This window comes from Clarias gariepinus, chromosome 10, assembly GCF_024256425.1.
Source record: "Clarias gariepinus isolate MV-2021 ecotype Netherlands chromosome 10, CGAR_prim_01v2, whole genome shotgun sequence".
NCBI classification, from domain to species: domain Eukaryota; kingdom Metazoa; phylum Chordata; class Actinopteri; order Siluriformes; family Clariidae; genus Clarias; species Clarias gariepinus.
The window spans coordinates 12,263,657-12,286,715 of NC_071109.1; the positions used below are offsets into that span (position 1 = coordinate 12,263,657).

A 23,059-nucleotide genomic window follows, 5' to 3' on the forward strand; every position below is an offset into this window, starting at 1 on the left:
AAGTTCACACCAAACGTTTCTCACTCCAGATTATTTTTTTCATGTCCTTTTAGGGGCTCTGAAGGTTTTGGTGACATTGTAGTATAAAAATGATTTATCCAACTGTATTGGTCAAGTTGCCTGAGGACTTGGGCATGCAGTTTCCATTTAAAAGTTTATCAAAAGTGGTAGTAATTACTAATCAGAAATTTCTTCTACTCATTAGCTACATTAGCATTAGACCAGTGCAAAGTTAAACTGACCAGTTGCAACTGAAGTATACGAGCTATTTAAGGTTTCCCGATTTGCATATTGCATATCTAACACACTAACTGGTGAAATATTGACAGCATTCAGCAACTACATGGTGACTATCATCCATAAACGATTTACAAACTTTAACCTAAAATATTTTGCCATTGCAGATTTATCCTAGTAATTACTGAAGTATAGTACAGTAAATTTACTGCCTGCATTTTGTGTATCAAAATGGAAATAATGTGCAGTAAGTGTTAGAATTATTGGGTAAATATGGCTTGGTCTGGAATTTCAACTGTGAAATTTGCTTATAATTGCTAACATTTCTGTGAAACAGGTCACACTTGTTAACATCTATGAATGTCAAAAAATGTCCTTGCGGTATAAGAGACGCTGCATTTGGTGATTTAGTTCTCTTGTGTATGGGCTAACAAAACCAAGAATCAGGACCCATTTCTACATATCTACAGATATATCCACGAATGTTTGAAATTAAACACAGCCTGGCCACTTTAGTAGGAAGACCTGTACTCATGTTCATTTATGTAGTTAAACAATCAGCCGATCATTTGGCAACAGTGCAATGCATAAAACCATATAGAGTAATATATATATATATATATATATATATATATACATATATATGGTTTTTTTTTTCACTTATGTTTTATGTCCACAAAATTCAAGGTTCTAGGCTGTCTGTCACAAAAAAAAAAGCCATGATAAAAATCACTGAGATGACATTTTTGACATATTCTGGTATTAAATGTGAATACTGAGGATCTTTACCTGTATCTTCATGGTTTTTGGCATTGCACTTCTGCCCCATTATTGGATAATTGCAACAACACAGGTGTTTACATTAAAGTGGCTGGTAATTACACAAGCATGTTGTATTTATTCACTTCTGATAAAAAATTAATTAGTTTAGAAAATATTTAGAGGGATATGGAAAATGCCTTAATGTCTAAAAGTATGTTCATTCATTACTGCAACATTTCAAACATCTGACTTTTTTTATTTTTTAGTTTTGCTCTGCGTTCGTTTGCCTCTCTCCATTCTGTCTAGCATGCCGTAACTAAGGACCAGAACATGCTGGTGATGGAAAAAACTGCACATGGGCTGTCATGCCCTCTTGCCTGCCTTCCTTCTTTTCTGCCTATTTTCAATTGAATGTACTTCTTTGAGATTTGTACAGTGTGCCACTGTTAAGCTGCCTCTTCTTACTGGTGCTAAGAAAGCAAATGTTCTCCTCCCTGATATGACTATATCTAAATATATATAGTTATGAACAAGAGAAAACCCTAATCCTCTCTTTATGAATGTATAATACATGGCTATGTCTGATGTATCCACACCATAATTATTTGACGTTAATTGGATTACTTTTTGATTGAAAAGATTATTGAGCTTTATAAATATTGTCTAGAGTTGATATTAGAGGGATTCTTAAACTCTTGACATAACAAAAAATACTGTATATTTTTCTCTGTGCCAATTTGTAACATATTTTGTAAGTGTATATTTTTCTTAGAAAGTGATGTGAAGTATTAGTATGTGTGAGTAACCTTTTTTGTGCCTATGCAGGCAGTGAAAAGGATGGATAATAAAACGTTTTCTGGTTTTAAAAACCAAAATATCGAGCAACCTAAAATAATTATCAACCTTTTTGTTGGGAGTTTTGTACAACGAAATTGACCTTGTTGTGGGAGTATTGTGTTATTGTGAAAAACACAAAAACATGATTAAAGAAAAACGAAGACGAAATTTAATTTGTGAACTACTTGCTGTTTTATAGATTTTTCATGTAAATTATTCTAGTATTTTTTGGTTTATGTTGTAACTGTTGAAAAAGTTTTAAATATTTGTGAACCCGCCTGTATGGTGACAATGTAATATTGGTAACTTGCTGAGTTTTGTAATAATGTTTATGGAGTAAATATACAAATTAAAATGAGATTTTGAATGCTGCTTTTGGAAACTGTCAAAGTTTGTCCTGTCACTTTTTTAAGGCTCCCCAAATGTGCCTAGTTGCTTGACTTGTAGATGTGAACCATGGCAGTTCACAGGCTGTTCATAATCATAGGCCCAATGAACATTTGTTACGTGGGTGCACTCTGTGCCTTTATAAATTTTCCTTGTTCGCAGCATTAAGAATTAACTACAGCACTAGTTTTCCAGATCACCTCTACTTTTGCCATTTACCTGTACTTAAAATTGTGCAGATTGTGTACCTTTCTATTTCCACCAACAAATTTAGTTTCAGCCAACAAAATCAATTACTCTAAGATATTTTTCTTGTTTAGGTAAAAAAAAAAAAAAAGAAAGAAAGAAGAAGAACTGGATAAACAGCACTTCATATAAACAGTGTTTATTTTATTTACATGATTCACCTTTTTTTTCTCAAATAATACAAATTATGGAACAAACATGATGCAAAGTACATGCATTTCAACAAGCTTCCCAACTCGAGTTCCACTCATACCCTGGTAGTTCATATCAGTTACATTACATAAGTGGCCCCAAATATATGCAGTGTGGCATACTGTAAGTATTCACCTTTGTGAACCTTTCTACATTTTGTTACATCCTGGAATTTAAATAGATTTTGTTGGGATTTTAGTATTTGATTTAAATAATATTTCTATAATTTTAAAATGATTGGATATAGACCATTAGTAAACAGTAGTTTCAAGTGTTGTTACAAATTTAGTTTAAATCAGATTGAGGTGTTATTTTAAGGCATTGTACTTGGGATCTAATCTAGGGTTTTGTTGCAAAGTGAACCTCCTTCCCAGGATCTAGTGTATTGTAGACCTGAACAGTTTTTCTTCTCGAATTACCCTCTTTTTGTCAACACCTTGTCCTCAACTCTGTTTAGTTTCCCAGTCAATGCCAATGAAAATCAACCACAACAACAGAGTTCAGTTTTGGCCTTAACATGTTCTAAAAGCCCAGGGTTTTGTACTGTCTCTGCTTTGATTTACCCATGGATTGTCGGCTGCTTTTAATGCTTACCATATTTGACCATTGACTTGCTACTCACGTCTAAGTGACCTCTCATTTACAAATCTATATTTAAGCTAATAAAGTATTTAAATGACCCTCTGTTACACCGTGTTATGTATGTTTAATTAACTTATATGATAATTTTAATTTTTTCCCTTAATGAAGTAAATAACAGAAAACTTGTTTATAGGAAATTAACTTATATTTGCAGTTTAGAAATTTCTTTAATAAATGCCCAAACTATTTGACTATATAAGAGAAATTTAAAGCTACATTTTATTGTTATTGTGTATCTTTATCTAGGGCCTGATAATAACAAAAATGTGTGACTAATATTAATTTTGAGAAAATACATTGAACTCATACATTGAACTCATACATTGCAGCTACTGATTTTGCTTCATGTCAAAGTGATTATATAAGAGCTGATGTTCTCTATGTAGGTAATCTTACAATCATAACAGATGCGGTAGATTATCAAAAAAAAAGAGGGTATATTGAACAATATGGAAAGTGAACTATATCAGGTAATTGTTGGAAGTTGGATATAAACTAAAGCATGTCTATTAGGGGTATATACAGTCTATATACCAATCTATTAATCTTTTGTTGTGAGTAAATCATTGCATAAGACAAACAGACAACTTAAATGGTATGAAGAATTTACAAATGTTTTGTGCAACATGTATGCTATGTGACATTCCCAATATAGCCTATGTTATTTTAATGATGTCTGAAAAAAATTCCATAAAAGGTCAAGTGCAAAGAGAGATGACAACATGAAATGACTACTAAATGGTGAACAAATGCAGAAGAGAAGAGTTGGGAGTCATTTTGAATCACCTTTGTGACAGTAAAATATTTAGCAGGGTATTAGCACATGAAAAGGTCAAAATCTAGGTATAGGTGAATAAGGTGTGAAGTAAGAAAATGGATTAACATAAAGGTAGAGGAGAGGATCTATACTGTACCTAGGTGATCTTGCACACCACACACGTCATACTGGGAAACTGCTATTTTTTAAATCGTTTTTAATCATCTCGCCCGAGTCCCCAAGAGTTGCAAAGCCTTAAAGGATATTACGACATACAAAATTAACTTACATCGCACATATTTTAAGAGACAACCATGAGAAAATTGTTATTGTTTACCTTTATCTAGGGCCTGATGATAACAAAAATGTGTCACTAATATTAATTTTGAGAAGATACGTTGAACTCAGGAAATGCAGGTCACCATCTTCCATGGTGGTTTTTCTCATTCTTCCCATTAAGTGTGTCTGGGAAGTGCTTTAAATGCAATTGAAATAAGCTATTTAAACTTGACAGTATAATTCATATATAATTGTGCAGAGTAATTAATTTGAGGGTATTTACACACAAGTCAAAAGAGCTGTCATTGGCAGTGGATTATGAAATCATTACAAGGCCAACTCAATTATTCAGGATTTTTTGTAAAGAAAGAATGCACTAGTTAGCTCAGAAACACCAAAAGACCTACAAAAGAATACCCTTTCTGTTCAAGAAAATCCTTTTAAAACCAGATAAGGAACATTATGTTGTGTTCTGTATCTGTGTCAAATTCCATCACAGGATAGAAACATTTGATATGCCTCAAACATAGGAATATCAGATTACGAAAATATTATAATGACAGATGAGACAAAGCTCACCTTTTTTTAACAAGATGATGGAAAAAGAATACTATGGAGAAAGGAAATGCTCATGATATGAACCATTCCACTCATTTTTTTCCACTCATTTTTTTTATACAGACATGTACAGCTGCCAATAGGACTTGGTTCCTCATATATATTGTTGCTGTGACTGCTGATAAAAGTAACCTTAAATAGGCCTATACATATACTGCTGAAATTGAGTGAAATGCAGTGAAACACATTGGATGGTGCTTTACAGTGTTACATAAGTAAGGGTGCTTATTACATCACAGGGATGACCATAAGCATACTTAAAAAGCAATCTCTTAAAAATCTTTTTTTTTTAAGAAATTTTTTTTTTTCAACACTCCAGCGTCTGGGTTTGGTGTTTGCTCTGTGTGCATGGAGGTTGCATGTTCTCCCTGTGCTTGCTGGCTCTTGTCTGGGTGCTTGGGCTTCCTCCCACATTTCAAAAACATGCAGATTAAGCTAATAGGCATTCCCAAACTGCCCAAAGTAAATGAGCATGTGTGTATGTGCGTGTGCCCTACAATGGATAGGCACCCTATCCAGAGATGTTTCATGCCCTAAGTCTCCTGGTATAGGCTAAAGGCTCCCCTGTGTATACAGGATAAAGTGGTATAGATGACAAGTAAGTGATTGTTGTGCAATGGTCATGTCAATCACCTGACCTGAATACAACTGAGCATGCATTTGTTTTTGCTCAAAACAAAACCTGCCTAAGAACAAGAAGCACCCGAAGACAGCTGCAGTAAAAGCCTTGCAAAGTATCACCTGCCAAAAAACACAGTGGTGATCCAAGTCTGCACTTTTGAGCTCATACAGTAAATGTACTGTTTTATTTTAACTCTGATATACTGTGGTAGACCGCTAACATAACTAACTTTGATAATGTCCAAATATTTATTTATCTACCTTTATATCATTTGAAGTTGCTTTTTGAATAGATTTTTTAAAAAATTATAAAACTTTTACTTTTTGTGTACATGATCCTATGCATATATTCAGCTTGATAAACATTATGGCTCAAGATTTCAGAGCTTCGAGCCGAGGCAGACTAGGTTTCTAGGAAGCTGACATTAGCTAATCCATTGTGTTAATAGAAGTAATGTAAGTATCTAATGTAATAAACAGACCAAAATATGCTGGTAAATAGCATTCAGTTTAGGCTAAATATTTTTTAAAAATAATTATTTTAAAAATAAAAGTGATGCTTTCCAAGATTTTCTTATTGCTCTTGCACCAAGATCCATGTATTCTTTTGGTAGAGTATATTTCAAATATGCATTGTGCAATTTTATCCAAAGCTTTTAATATCAAAACCATATTAATATTATGACATCTACTTATAGAGTTTTTCAATTTCCCTCCAAGGTGCTCTAGCTGGTGCCAGACACCTGAAAAAAAACAAAAAAAAAAAAACGGAAAAACCCACGCGGGTCTTTTTGAACAGTTTATAGTACAATAAGGTTTCACTACAGACCAGTCAAGACTGAATGTTTGGTACAAAGTTTGAGAGATGTTAATTTTTCCTGAGCTATAGGCTCAACAAGGGCTTCAAGTGTCCCTTTAAAAGTGTGTGCACATGCATGAGGCTACACTGTCTGTTCTAGCAGTTCATCAGACCACAGTAAATCTGTCAATTACACCATCAAACACACCATTGAAATTAAACACCTATACATTTTCAGTACATCTGAAGATGTATACATCTTCTCCTCTGATATTAAAAAATATTAGAGGAGACATTTTAGAATTTGTAGATGGTACCTAACTGTGAGTTTTTGCTTGTTTTTTCCATTTATTAAAAAGTGAATGAGCATGTTTAAATATTGCAGCCAGCCACTAGAGGGTCTCAGAGATTTGTATTCCCCTATTATGACAAACATTAACCTAGTATTTGGGGACAACACAATCTTACAATGTGTATCTGTAAGTGGATTTGAACCATTAGTTCAAACTGGAATACAAAATAAAATAATCTAAGTTTAAAGATTTTTTATGACATTAAATAAAATATCACCCTACCAAAATGCTACAAAAAAACAATGTTAAATGCTGAAATTCCACTGAAAATGTATTTCTTCTGAGTGAACAATAATTTATATGTAAAAAACGAAAAACTTCTATACAACAAATAATAAAGTTCCTTGTGTTCTTTCTGGTATTGTTAGTAAAATGAATTTAGATTAATATTTGTTTCACCAGTGTATACACACACACACACACACACACACACACAATGTAAAACATAATGTAAGATGACGTAAAAGTAAAAAAGTTTGCAAATTTATGAATTTACATGAGTATCTGGACCCTTTAATAAGGAATTCCTTAATCAGCTCAAATGCATAAAGTTCGCTATAATTACGTGACTCTAGAGAGCACATCAGTCACTGTACTGCTAGACACTCTCAGATGCCTGCGTACAATAAGTCTGGATATGCAGCTTAGGAGCCAAGATGGATTGGATATGTGTGCTTAGCCTTGCTCCTAACCTTCCTCTTGCTCTACCCCTAAAACAGACCGGCACGACTTTCCTGATATACCATCAGTGTCACTGAAAAAAATAGAGAAACAATGCCCTTAAGAGACATAGTGCCATTGACCGACTCCCATCTGTGTCTCAGGAGGCAGCTGGCTGCTTCAGGGGCACTGTGTGCATGTATGGTTGACCCTTGGTTGACTTTGACTCCAGCTTACTACTTGTGATATGCAGAGAAAAGAATTTCACTGTGAAGTAATGTGCTGTATATGTGACGGTAAAAACTCAATTCAGGTTTAAGCAGACCTCAAATCATTTACATGTGACAAATATGCAAAAAATTTATAAATAAATCAAATAAAGACTTCTTAACAGCAATGTGTATGTGTGTGTATATGATTTAGATTAACACACAATTCAACACACAGATGTTTTCATTTGTTAAATGTAAAACACTAAATATACTCTAAAGTTCATTGTTAGGTAAGAAAGAAAAAAACATGTACATCACTCAGTCGACTTAACTGCCTTGCTTGTTTGCTTGTTACAAAACCGAGGGTTCACAAAAGAGAAATGACAATGGCTCAGCACCAGCAGTGGGAAGAACTCAGAGATCAGTTCTGTGATTTGTTTTGGCCGTTCCCGACCTCAGCCACTTGGTGCAGCATGACATCAAGACCACTCAAGGAGTTGTCATCTGCCAATGCCCATATCGGGTCCTAGAAGCCCACAGGCGCGCGCTATCAATGATGAGAAGAACAGAATGCTAAAAATTGGAGTGAATCTACCAGCCCCTGGTCTAACCCCCTGTTGATGGTGTTCTGAGCACTGACGGTCATTCTGCCCCAGATTGTAGCAAAGACATTTCATTCTGCAATGGGGTAAAAAAATAAAATTAAATTAAAGATTGATTAATGAAGCAAACTATGTCTCGTGAGGACCGTATACATATGCAGTTACATGCCTGCTGTTTCCACAGGGTTGGATTTAATTGTGCGACAAACACCATAAATTGTTTACATGCTGTATCATGTGTTTTACTAAATGAATTAATTATTGATTGATTCATTTATGGTGGCAGGGGCCTAGTGGTGCATGCCTTTGGACTGTGGAAGGAAACTGGAGTACCCCGGAAGAAACACACCAAGCACAAGGAGAATATGCAAACTCCATGGACACAGACCAGAGGCTAGAATCGAACTTAAAACCTGGAGACGCAAGGCGTCAGTGCTAATCACTAAACCAACGTGCTGCCTGTGTTGATTAATCTAAAGCATACAGTATGTAGGAGTATGTGGGGGGAGAGAGCATGTGCCACCTGGCACATCGGGCGACGGATACTTAAAGTTACTTGAAAGGGTCGGGTTGCCAGTTTGACACCTGATTTTCGAACCTTGAACCCTGCAGGAATCAAACCCTGAAAGTTTGAGGCAACGATGCGACCCACTAAGCCACCATGCAGCCAATGTTAGAAATACAACCTTAAAACAACAGGATATCAACAATTATTTATAGCACAATGTATGACTGCATGTATCCTATGTGTAATTGGATAAAATGTGTTTGGTGCCACTTCATGTCTCTTTTAAACAGACCTTGTTACTGTCTGTTCAACTCCATGTCAGCCACGGGCCTCCATCAAAAACGAAAATGATCCGTAGTCACGTGACTAACCACGCTTTTAGGAAACTTTCGGCATTTATTTTGCCGAGTTTGTCGTGTTATACTAGAAGTTTTAACTAAATTAATATTTTTAATAATCGTTACTTAAATTAACTAAATTATTTACATTTATTGTAATTCTCTGAGGTAGGATACAAGTCTGGCGAACGCACAATATAAACGAATGTTTTTTTTTTAATTTATTTTACTTTCCCTAACGTTACCGCAAAACTGCAATACTGTCACTCGTTCGTTTTTATAGACAAAAAATGACGTCGACGTAACGTTTCGAAACCTGCTCGTGTCTTTCGTAAGATTTCCTATCGTTCCTACAAACCGGAAACGGAAACGAGTGTGAAGATAACGGATGGTCTTATGTTCGTGAAAATAGATTTCTAATGCCGGAAAAGATCACTGTTTTTGAAATACACAACTAGACAAAGTGGCTTGAAGATTAGTGTCAGAATCGAGGGATTTGAAAAGGTATTCTCTTAGCAGAGAGTTTTATTTATACCGACCAAGGAGCTCCAATTCCTGCTCTGCTAACTATGCTAGTTCACTCGGTGGCTAAATACGTAGTTTAAGGACAGACTATAAAATACTTCAGTAAATTTCCGTTTATTTCGTGTTCTACCAAGTTAAGGTCTGAAACAGTGGCTTTACACTCTAACTAGTGTAGTGTGTGCTCATTTGGAATGAATTCTTAGCGTTTGCTAGCTATTAAACTGTGGAAAGTAAGAAGGCCTCTGAGTAGCCAATTAGCACGTAGCTCATTCCGAAGGAAACCGGATTTGGTTGGGCAAACAAAAAGGTAACAATCGTTTTATCTTTTAACGATATTAATAGTGCATTAGATGAAACTTACTGACATCAGTACCCTTGCTATGGTTTTACTCATTTAAGCGAACTACGATAGCACAAGTGCTTATCATTGACATGACTTATTAGCCAACAGTAATAACAATGGCACTGGTTTTCGTCGATTACGAAAAACACTGGCATGGTGTCGTCCTTATGGATGACCAAACCTTTTCAGTATTATTATAGATTTAATGAGGTTAAATGGCTAAATCTGTTGTAAGTTGTCTCATTTTGGCTCTAACAATGAAAAGCTGTTTGCTAACGTTAGCTATTTAGCCAGACTGCTGGTTTAATTGGATCATCTGGCTGTGGGCTGGAAGGTGTACTTCAGGATGTGTTGCCTGGTTGTGTTAATCTAGTTGTCTTGATTAGTTGCCATGTTGGCCTCCTTTCATGATGCCATTTTGTTTCCATTTCCTTCCATTTTTAAGACTAGCTCGTTAGACACGTATTAAGCCGTTATAAGGGAATTAAATGGGTCATGGCAGCTATTAGCTGCCAAAACGCATGCTAGGCAAATGGTGTTCTTGCAATCATTGTTGATGGTGGTCCACTTCATTTACCAATAATCCAAACTCTTAACATTTAAATAGTTTGGTGTGCATGGCAAAAATAAAACTTGTATGACGATTATCTCTAAAACAGGGGCGGCACCCTGTTAGATCAATTATATCAGTTGCCTCTGGACATCAAACTAATTTGAATCTTCAGGCATAACATAGCCCAGTACACACTTGAAGTTTTGATATAAAGAAAGAATATTGAATTATTTCGGTTTCCAATGTTTGACCTTATGTTTGACAGTCTGAACTTTGTTCAGCATCAGATTTCAGAAACACTTCTATAGTTTTTGATTTTTGATGACCTATGTTGAGCACATTTGGTGATGAATGTCCCTACCTTCCCTGCATCCAGGTGGTGCTGACTTATTCTCTTCCTTGGTTTGACTGCAATGGAGGGTTCGGATAACGCAGATCAAGGTAGTAGTGAACAGGCCGATTCACAACGCAGGCAACAGCAGGACCGCCTTCACAGAGAGGAAGCATTCTACCAGTTTGTTAACAATCTAAGTGAAGAGGACTACAGGATGATGAGGGACAACAATCTCCTTGGCACTCCAGGTAACTATGCCATTCCCACTGCTGATTTATACTATTTTTCTGTTTGTAACAGAAATAAAGGTTCTTGCTTTCTAGGGATGCACCGAAATGAAATTCTTGGCTGAAGTCGAAACCGAACAATAGCAGTGGGGAATGGCAGTGTTTCGCATTTTTTTTTATTTATTTTGCCAATTTATATTAATTATTTATTAAATAGTAAAAATTAGCTTTTTACTAGTTTGTGTTGCTTTTTAGAAAAATAAATCAAATAACAGAAATACAATTTTAAAGTATTTATTTAACACTGAACATTTTTTTTTAACATTCCAGCTGATATTATACAAACAAAGCACAATATAACTTAAAATAAATAAATTAGTAAAATATAAAAATATTTTTATTTGGCCGTCTTTGAAGCCCCCCTTCTTGAATAGCCTATGTTAGGCCTATAACTGACTGCTGAAAGAATGTAACTCTGTATGTCTACAACAACAAATGTGCATTAAATAGTGCAAAAAATGTGGATTCGCTGTTGCCGTAGCCGCCGCCGTGTCTTTCTCGTACTCTGCATGATGTTTGGGGTGTCTTGATTTTAAGGGCTAAATTAAACTTAAAGTGCTGTACATTTTTGCAGATGCACCCCCTCTGGACAAATCAGCAGAACAGTGTCTGCAATTGGCCATTTTTGCTTCTTTCTCCGACACTTTAAAGTGCTTCCACACTGCTGACATGTTTGCTGCATAAAGCGCGCGCCTCTCACTCTACGCGGGTTACTATTTGATCGTGTCATTAAAAACGTAATTGTTTGGCAAAATTTATTCGGCCTTTTTACTTATGCCGAACACCGAAAGCACTTTTTTGCCTATTTTCGGCCGAATAATTTCGGTTGCTGAACTTTCGGTGCATCCCTATTGCTTTCAATATGTTTTTTATACTTATGGGAACATTATCATCATGGCTTATCAGCAAGCTTAATCTATTACTGTTTAATCCCTTTAAGTGTACATTTTCTTCATTTCCTTTCACTTTTTTCATTTCCTCATTAAAGGGTAACCTTAAAAGCTTTGTAGATGGGAGAACAGTCAGTACTGTGGGCACAGTGGATGCTCCTACCTCTGACAATTTAGAATCTGGTAACACAATTTAAGGGTGATGATGTTGCAGTCCTCCTGGATAATTGTGCACTTGTGTTTTTCTTCATATTTTTGGGAGTAGTTCAGTTTAGGTATGGTATTTCACTGACAGAGCTGGAGTTATTTAGTAATTTCAAACCAGAAAGGAAAGGTAAATAGTTTTGATTTGTGTTATTTTTCCCCCTTTTTTATTGTGGTTGTTGTTTTTAATTTTGTTTGTGCTGAAAACAAAACCACCATGTGTTTTTGTGGCCCTCTGAAGACGTCCAATTCATTTCTGTCTCAGGACAGTGGAAAGGAATGTTATTTTGGAGCGTCCTTTAGTTGAGGCCCCTGCCAGAGTGGCATTGAGTGGACAATTCTTGTCCTGGTAAATCTGGTGGTTTTAAATGATGTCCTGTTCCTGGCTCACATGTTTCTTTGAGCAGCATCTATAAACTGAACATGCTTATGTTTAAGAGATCAAATATTTATGGTGAAATCCTGCATATTTGACTTTGTCTTGAGATATAGCTTTAGGTGATTTAATGTATACTTGATGCTTGTGATATTAAAAAAAAAAAAAAAATCACCTTTCTCTCGGAGCCTTTTAGGTATTTTGGGCAACGGCAGCTCATCTATTGGATCAGACTACACATGCCAGTTAAATTGAACTTATGTTCTAGATTTATTACACACAATTCAATTTATTTCAGGACTTTTTAAATTAATATTCGGGTATGTTGAGGCAAATATTCAGGTGAGGTGAGTTAGTTGGCCAATCAAGCATAGTAAAATTAGACTGGTCAGTTAGTGGTAGTTTTGGCACTGCGGGCAGGGGCAGGTGGAAAAGGGAATCAGCATTTCCCTAAAGCTTGTCAGCAGACAAAAGAATAAAGTGCTCTAAAATCTCCTGGTAGATGGCTACAATTTTTTTTACTTGATAAACCAAACTGGGACCTTAATTGCCAAATAAAATAAAATAAAAATATTTATTTGAAATGAACTTTGGAACAGTGAAATACAGTCCAGTTCTTTCTCCTTAACCCAGATGAGACACTTCTGACGTTGTCTGGTTTAGTGACATAGGGTGATACTAGGGATGCAACTGTTAAAGCCCATTTCCTAAAGATGTTTGTGCACAATAGCTCTTAATGCACTAACTATAGCCTTTCTCCACTCCTTGTAAAGCTCTCCCACATTTTCAAATAATCTTTACTTAAAAAAGGCTAACTTGAGGCCGGATCATCCCTGTTGCTTGTGCACTATTTTCTAAAACATTTTCCCCTCCACTGAATTTAACAAACACACTGCGAACATTCAGCCCTTTAAGTGATGACATCATTTAGCTTACCCTTGTTGATCATCGGACAAAAAAACAAAACAAAACTTTAATTTGTTTTTACATGTAATTGTCTTTACATGTCCTGAACTGGACCAAGAGATACATGGAATTGAAATATGAACTTAAATATTTTTACTTAAAATATTTTTTTGAATTTTTGATTTTGATGAACTTAATGCCATAATCATAGAAATAATGAAAAATTTTACTTGATGTGCAATAAATCTAGAATAAGAGTTTCACATTTTAATTATAAATGTGATATTCTTATGCGCTGTTTGAAAAAAATGAACTTTAGAAATGCTGTGTTCCAGATCTGGAACATTCATGGTAAGTAATTAGTGGTGCTTGCACAGCATCACTATTGTTATCTTGCAAAATTCTTCCGTACAAAAGTTTGGCGCGTAACTAGTCCCGCACCGTTTGTCATAGACCCATGAGTGAGGTGTCAAATCGTGCGGCTTATACGGGAATGGGGTGCTATGACTTTTATAAGGGGTGGGCTTTTATAAGCCCTGCGGGGGCAATTAACCGGCCAAAAAATCCCATAGACTTAACATTGAGGCCAACTTTGACGGATTGTAGCGCAGAGAGTGAAATTTGTAGAGACGTCAGATTTACCACATTTGAAGAGGATTGCAGCCTGTGTCAGATGATACCACGCACAGGGGAATAAGTTCGACCCCCGGGGCAAGAGAGGTCCCCAAAGTTGCCCCATAGAATTTGATTGGGGATTTTGGCGACTTTGCCCATTGACTTATAATGGGAATTTAAAAAAATTACTAGTGCCGCACCGTTCGTCGTAGACCCATGAATGAGGTGTCAACCCGTGCGGCTTATTCGGGAGTAGGTTGCTTTGACTGTTTGAAGGGTTGGGAGGTTAATTGCCCCTGCAGGGGGCAATTAACCACCCACAGACTTAACACTGACAACAACTTTGACTGAGTCCCGCACCGTTCGTCGTAGACCCACGAATGAGGTGTCAAACCGTGCGGCTTATTCGGGAGTAGGGTGCTCTGACTGTTTGAAGGGGACTTAACATTGAGACCTAACATTGACCGAGTACCATGAGTGAGGTGATGAACTGTGCGGCCCATTTTCGGGAACAGGGTGCTGTGACTTTTCTGAGGGGTGGGTGGTTAATTGCCCCCGCAATTGGTTAATTGCTACCACTGAGCCACCAATACTCTAACACTCTCTTTTTCATACATCGGAGGACCCAGAACCAGTCTCAGAAAAATTTCTTTATGTCTGTCAGAATTAGACAAAACTCATTCAGTACATGGGTATTTGCCTTAAGTTAAACCTGCCCCATAAATGAAAACAAAATGTTGAGGTAAAAAAAAGTAATGAGCTGTTATGTGCCAGATTATGTCTTATGATATTTAACTTAGCAACTATCTAACAATGAGATGGTGTACTGAGTATAGCCAGGGTATGCGGAAGGCACAGAAATTATGGTAACGCACCAAAAAGCCACCAAAATTCTCAAGAAATAGAAACTAAAGCGCGACATAACATGGCTTACTCACAAAAATAGTAGACTTTAAAAACCAAACCTCCAGAGAAGAATGGATGTGTGTTTTATTCTGCCTGTAGGAAATTTAAAGCAGTAATGTAAAGCGCCACTATGAGACAATACACTGGTCATTAGAGCAAACATATCCACAGCAGACTGAGGTGAGGACATGTAAAATATCTGAACTAAGAATGCAGTGTTATGCCCTAAAATGACCCCCTGGCTTGGATTGAACCCAGTTCACAGAAATTAATAGCTGATCGCAGGTGTGTGTGGAAGTTATTAGGATCTGCCATTAAAGGTGCACTGAGCTAATAGAATAGCCTTTGGTTGACTAAAGAGTAAAATGGTTTATTCCTTAGCCTTAAGGGGCTTTCACAAATGCCAAAATAATTGTTTAAAATTCTTCTGTCCTGCCATAGTCACTCGTTATAGGGTGCAGCACAACAATTCGAAACTCTACACAAAACATTTCTTAATAAACACAAACTTTTCTAAATAAACACAGACACTTACAAGACTTAGCTGGTGCCTTTGCAGATAACATTTTATATTTAAATTATTCACGCTGCGTTGTTTTTATGTAAAGTTTGTGTTAAAGCTTTAGCAGGTGTTCATCATGTGGTTTTGCTTTAGAAATTTTTTTTTGCTAAGTGCAAGTTTTGCACACTGTTGATGGTATGTTGTTGTGGCTCTCAACTCATATGTTTTGAAATCACAATAGTATTGGTTTATATGATTGGCCAGTTAAGAGACAACCGTTCTGTTAAAATTTATTATTGTCTGATTTTGATCAGTGGCTAATCAGTCAGTGCTTCAGGTGGTGCTGGGGATCTTCAGCTGGATATCTTTTGATCAGCAGTTCACCATCTTAACCACTTAGCAGCCACTTGCCACTGTCTTTCCACAAAGAAATCAGGTTAAGGTCTAGGCTTTCGCTGACCCAATAACACATTCAGATTCTGATTGTAACCACCATTGTATAGCTTAAGCAGTATGCTAAGAGTTGTTGGAAGGTCAACCTTTACACATGTTTTAAGTTACTTGTAGACTAGAATAAGTTTTTTCCTAGAATTCCCGTGTATTTGTAATCATCTATTTTGTCCATAAACCTGTAATCATCTATTTTGTCCATAAACCTTAAGTCCATCAGACCCTTTTGATAAAAAGACTGATGCTTCCACTAGTGATTTACATTTACATTTAGGCATTTGGCAGACGCTCTTATCCAGAGCGACTTACAAAAAGTGCTTTAATGTTTACAACATTGGATACATACTAACACTGGGTTAACTAGCTTAATAACTAAGTAATGAAGTAGTGATGCGCCGGTCGGGCATTTTTCCAACCCGCGAGTCCCGCTTTTATGAAATTATTTGGCCTGTCCCGCACCACTGTATCTATTTTTACAACCCATACCCCCCACCGCCCCCCCCCGCACCCGTCCCGCCCCGCACCCGTCCCGCCCCGCTCCCGCCCCGCACCCGTCCCGCCCCGCACCCGTGACCATTAAATAGACATTGAAATTTAGCAGCCTGACCTTTTTTCTTTTAATGATGTAAATTCCCGACCTCAAATCCTCCCGCGCCTCGTCTTCCATCGTCACTTTTATTTCTTTGTTTTTGTTGTGACTGGCAGTGGTAGCTGCTTGGTGCTTTCGTGACTTGTCACGTGACGATACCTTATTAAAGAACTTAAAATATGAAAATGGATATTCCAAAATATTTAATATAGGCTATAGGGAATTGCACGCAACATACATGGATTTTTTAAATTTAATTTTGTTTTTTATGACCTGCCCCGCAAATAAAGTGACAATTTTCCCTCTGGGATTAATAAAGTTATTTGAATCTTGAATCTTGAATTTCTTTACCCACCCCAACCCGACTCACGGGGCATCACTAGCTTCTATCCCCATGCACCATTGGGGTGATCATATTTTCAGGATAATGATTAGAATATTCAGCACACAATTTTTTTTTTATTACAATTTTAGATTACAGCAATTATGAAAACTAGATAATTCTAGTTATAAATAAACTTACTTATTTGCCTGACTGTGATATGCTTTAGCCCCTCACTAAAAGCCCAAACTATTGTTCTTCCCGGTCACTTTTTAGTGTCTAATTTTAACTTTTGTGTTTTTTTTTTTTTTTCAATTAGGTAGATAAAAAAAAAAAAAAATTCTTAGTTCAATAAATGCGTTTATGTATCACTGGCCATAGAAATTATGAGGGATAAACAGCATTTTGTTTTATATAACGGTTGTAAATATGCCAATACTGCAAAGTCTATGAGATTGAGATTCAACCAAATGAAAGGTTAAATTTTACTCAGAATTCAAGCTTGGACTGTATTTGTCTAACTGAGAAGCCCAAAAGCTACAAATGATACTTTTCAGCGCATTATAATTACATGGTGGAGATTGAGATATATGTAAAAATTACTTGATTGGCAACAAATGAACCACTTTCAAGATCAATTCCCCTAGAGAAAGCTAGAGTACTATATTAATATAGATCTATAAATGATCTAAATGAGTTACTGCTGATTATACAACCTCTGGCAAAACGTATGGAATCACTAGTCTTGGAAAATATTTATTCAATTGTTTAGAAAACTAACCACAGACATGTCACAGTCACATTTAACAGTCCAATATTCTGGGTTTAAGAAACACACGAAAGAAAGAAAACTATAGTCAATTGCACCTTTTTTTTTAAGATCAAGCAGAGGATAAATTCACTCAATTCTGAGGAAAAATACTATGAAATCACCATGTATTTTACAGTTCTACAACAAACACCTGCATCAGACTACATTTAATATGCTAATGCTAATTAGTCCGCTGTTAGAATAGAAAAAAAAAGGGCTTGACCACCCTGGTGTGCTTTTGCACTAAGCTGTTTGACATAAATCAAGGTTTCAACATGAGAGATGTCAGTGGAAACAAAGGAGGGGTTTATGATACTTATTCAAGAAGATAAATTATCATGGAATGTTGCAAAAGATGTTGGTTGTTCCCAGTCAGCTGTGTCTAAAATCTGGACCAAGTACAAATCAAATGGTAAGGTTGTAAATAGGAAGCGTACTGGTAGACCAAAGAAGACATCAAAGATAGAAAACAACAATTGATTTAAAAGAAATAAACAAAACAAATGAGGAACAAATGGGTGGAAACTGGAGTCACTGTCTGTGATAAAACTATAAGACATCGAAATGGGATTTGCATACAGATTACCCAAACACACCTAAAAAGAAAAAAACAAGGTTGCAGTGGGCTGTAAAGAATAAACAATCATGGACCTATGAAGAAAACGTGCAAATTTTCACAGTTGTTGAGGATATAGAGTTTCCTGTCAGGTAAAGGTACGGGGGAGATGACATCTTCAAATGCATAAGTTTATATTAAGATTTAAGATGTTTTTGCTTACTGCTCTACCCTTCCTTGTGACCCAACCAGCGGCCATCTTAAATTTATTGTTCTGCTAGGAGTGCTAAACTGGAAATTGGTTCATTCCTTCTTCGACTGTCAGTTTTTGTGGTTATTGAGTTTGGTACAGCTGATCATATTAAACAACATGCATATGCGCATTAATACATGGTCCTTATCCTTATCATTCTTTTCTAAGCACTCTCATTCTCTCCACAAACAGGCATGGCAGTTTGTCGTTGCAACTTTAAATAATTATTTTTTTGGCTTGTATTTTCTTCGTGTGTAATTGTCTTCAGTATTAGTATAAATTATGCTCTTTTATTTTATCATCAGAAGACCAAAAGTCGGATATGCAGCATTTCACAAAACGTTTTGTATACAATGTCAATGTCAGTAATTTATAAATAAAGGATTTATATTTCTAGTGATCTCTCTTTATTTCTTTATTTACCTGCAGTCGTCTTTGTTTTTGTCTGATAAGTCACTGAAAAACAAAATGCTGACAAACCCTGGCAGCCATCCTGTCTGCTAATGCCCTACATTTGATTCTAAACCAGCATGAGAGATTGCAAAGATCTAAAAATGGAATATTTATTATAATCATTAATGTATGTATTTTTTTTTTTTTTTTTTTTATCAGGCGATATTACTGAGGAAGAGTTATTGAATCGCCTTCATCAAATTAGAGATGGACCTGAACAGCCAAACGGTAGTGGCGGCAGCGGTGGGAGCAGCAGCAGCAACAGTCCTGACGTCAGTTTGGGGGAGTCCAGAGGTGTTTGGCTGTTTATCTTTTGAATTAAATAAAAAATTACTAGGCCACACAGTGTAATAGATTTTTTCAATGATGTTGGTGTATTTGCCCAAAACGTATCTCTACAATGTGGTTTTCTTTAGTTTCAGAGGCAGAGGGTACAGATGAAGCATCTAATGGCGAAACCCTTCTTGACTGGCTCAACACTGTGCGTCAAACTGGCAACACCACAAGAAGCGGGCATAGGGGCAACCAGTCATGGCGGGCTGTGAGCCGAACTAATCCAAATAGTGGAGACTTCCGCTTTAGCTTAGAGATTAACATCAATCGCAACATAGCAGAGCAGCAAACACAGACTGATGCTGAGCGTTCAGACGCAGACCAAAGCCGTGGTGATGGCTCTACATCTGAACCTGAGACACCTATGGAGGCAACAGAGGTAGTTGAGGAGCCAGTGGTGGAGGAGATGGCTGTTATAGTCGAACCAGAGCTTCCTGCTCCTACTAGCCCCAATGTAACCCGCCCAACAAGCCCTCAAAATCAGGTCCCAATTTCTCAGAGTCTGCCTCAAGTAGAGCGCCCAAGTAGGGGCCAGATTAGAGCTCGTAGCCCAAGCCCAGAACAGCGCAGAACCAGAGCTCGAACAGCTAGGAGTCATTTAGCTCTCAGCCTGGACCAATTAGATGGCCTTCCGCAGGCTCGCCATGGACTACCCTCACGAAGTCCTGATCCTGTCCCAGAAGTACAGGTAGATGGCAGCTCTAGGACACGACTACATGTTCTTTCTCGACAGAATATACAGTTAGAAAGTGAGGAAACTATAGCATCTACACAGCCCCAACAAGCACCTCAGCCCCACCAGGAAACAGAAACACCTTCAGGAGAAGGCGCTTCATCTCGAAGGCCTCCAACAATAATGCTGGACTTGCAGGTTCGTAGGGTGCGACCGGGCGAGTACCGTGAGAGGGACAGCATTGCCAACCGTACACGCTCTCGATCACAGACCTCCAACAACACTTTCTTGTATGAGACAGAGCGTGGAGGATTTCGCAGGACCTTTTCACGTTCAGAGAGGGCAGGTGTAAGGACATACGTCAGCACTATTCGTATCCCCATCAGGAGGATTTCAGACGCGGGACTTGAAGGGGCCACCTCCATGGCTCTACACTCCATGATCCGGCAAATCATGACTGGCTTTGGTGAACTCAGCTACTTCATGGACTCTGATTCAGACTCCACAGACTCTAGCCGTGGTTCAAACCCTGCGGCAGATCTCGTTGACGCTCTGGGTAATCCAGATGCTGGAAGTCCCTCTGCTGTGCCTGAGCCATCACCTGGGACAGGAGGCTCAAATCAGAGTGGCTCAGAAGCACAGACTGAAGAGAGGGAGGACAATGTTGCAGCTCTGAGAGAGAGCAGGGCAAGGCAGCGAGCTCCTATCAACTTAGAGGAGCCAGGCTCTTTGCCCTTTCTGCGACTTGCACATTTCTTCTTGCTCAATGATGATGATGATGATCAGCCCAGGGGCCTCACCAAAGAGCAAATTGATAACCTCTCCATGCGCAATTTTGGTGAGAGTGATGCACTCAAGACCTGTAGTGTGTGCATTACAGAATATGCTGAAGGCAACAAGCTACGTAAACTTCCCTGCTCTCATGAGTACCATGTGCATTGTATTGACCGTTGGCTTTCAGAGAATTCAACTTGTCCCATCTGTCGTAGAGCAGTCCTTGTTTCTGCCAACAGAGAGAGCATTGTCTAGTTTCCTATCATTCGTCATACTATGATTTCGCCTTACTATGGCATTTGGTACCCGGTAGAGAATCTTGTCTTGAAGACACACAAGCCCAAACTATGTTTAAGTATCGAATAAAAAAAAAAAGACATGTCGAAAATTTACAGACAGACCTCACTTATGCTCAGACCAGACTTCCACCTCTTGAAGATTCCAATGAAATAGTAATGGTTCTTTATCCCAAATATGTTTAATTTACATTGCAGCCTTGTGATTAAGAATTAAGAACTAATCGTTTGTGCTTATACGTAGACCGGGTGCAATTTGATTCAATGGTAATCAGGCATTCTGATAGTTGAAAGATATATTTATGTACAATGTATTGCTTTTGGATTGTCTAAAGAATTGTTTTGATCGATTGCAATTTGGACACCATTTTAGGTTTTCAACAGAAGTTAATAAGCAACATTTTTCCTTCAGTATACATTTGTGTAAAAGGTTTTAATGCTATTAAATGATCTATAAGTGAGTTTTCAGTTTGGCCAACAAGAACCTTTACTTTAGCCACATACTGTGTTTCCTCAAGCTTCAATTAGGCTAGACCAATATGTCATTGGGAGTTTGTAAAAATACATCTTAGCCTTGATTTAATCTGTGTCTGGAGTATATCTTACTGATTTTTATAGAGAAGGAGCATTACTGAGTATTGTGTGAAAAGTTGTTCAGTTGTGAGTTTCAAGGCCTATAATACCATCATGCTGTATTTACTCCCAAGGCTTTTCATGAACAGTGTTCTTTCAAGATACGGTTTCAAACACTTCATTTATTTAAACAAGACTTGCCTTCACATCACAAATACTAGTGCAATATTTATTAACAAAAAGGGATCTGTATAAATTTGATACAGACCATGAAGATTTAAGTTTAAATTGAAGTGTTATCTCCTGGAAACAGAGTTCCTCTACGTCTTCTGTATATTGTAATTTTCTGTTGTGCCCAACTGAAACCCTGAGGGTTATTTCTTCATATTATCCAGTAGTAGGTTTTTAATGTATCTGGTTAATAAAGTTTCTGGTTGAGCTACTGAAGAATAAGTAAAGACGGACAAAACACTCAAAGTTGTCTTAATCCTTCTAAAGCGAAGGCCAATTCCAAATATTCTCTCTTAACTGGTCACAGCAGCATTTATTATTATTATTATTATTATTATTTTGCACTATTACCATGCAGCCTCGGATGTCATTTAAAACAGCCAAAATATAGTTCAAGGGGTTTTAAAAAAGTTTTTTTTTTTTTTAAAGCGTGTGTAGAATTAATTTAACAGTTTTGTTAATTATATGACTAACCCACTAATTTTAGGTCTCCAAATATTCTGACAAACTGACCAAAAAAAAAACATCCTATACCAATGTGTTGTGCTAATTGAACACAGAGTGCTTCGTACCTTGAGCACATTCTGAGACTGTGGTGGTGACATTTTATAAATTTGAATATGGGAGTTTTTATAAAATTAATTCTGGTTCTGCACATTGTCGGTATTTTCATGTGTTCTTTCACATTATGTTCAGTTTGCTCTATTATTAACCTGAATGAGTCATGGTATGAGCTTCTGAACTTCAGGAAACAGTGTGCGTAGGTGTGCCTTTCTATCTTAAATCAAGCAAGAAAACAAGTTTTATAGGCTTTAACCAATAATAGATGTTCCTAAAGTTGTTTTGTGGGGGTTCTGGCTGTTCTATTCATTACTTTCTTTGGGTGAAAGTTTTGTGCACCTGTGCGCTTCACAAGCATTTTTCTGCGTTCTTAGCTGAGAGTCGACTAGTGTATATGGGCTCCTTCCAACCATGGTGTGTTTAATATATATAATGTGAAACTACAAAGGCCTAATTATTTATATAGAATGTAAACCATAAACAACCTGCACTACCCTATTTTTATCCTGAGTAAATGAGGGTAGTTGTATGTATGCATGAGAACTTAAGTTAAAGACATTTTATTCATTGACGTAGAGAGAATGTAACCTATGGATCATGTTTGTAAATCTGCATTCTGGTGACTTAAGGTCAATCACTTAATGTTTAACCTTTTCAGTAAACCATTTCAGACCCTGTGGCTATTACAGTGGA

At 37.0% G+C, this 23,059-nt stretch overlaps 1 protein-coding gene across 2 annotated transcripts; it reads left to right on the forward strand.

Moving 5' to 3' along the window:
* The first annotated feature begins 9,390 nt into the window (after positions 1-9,390).
* rlim (ring finger protein, LIM domain interacting) lies at positions 9,391-23,059 on the forward strand. Of its 2 annotated transcripts, none has more exons than XM_053506180.1 (4): positions 9,391-9,882; positions 10,848-11,053; positions 19,085-19,219; positions 19,342-23,059. In XM_053506180.1, the coding sequence occupies exons 2-4, from the start codon at positions 10,885-10,887 to the stop codon at positions 20,958-20,960; spliced, it is 1,923 nt and encodes a 640-aa protein (XP_053362155.1). In that variant the 5' UTR covers positions 9,391-9,882; positions 10,848-10,884; the 3' UTR covers positions 20,961-23,059. The 2 variants fall into 2 exon arrangements, with proteins under 2 accessions (XP_053362155.1, XP_053362156.1); XM_053506181.1 differs by having other exon boundaries at positions 9,393-9,554.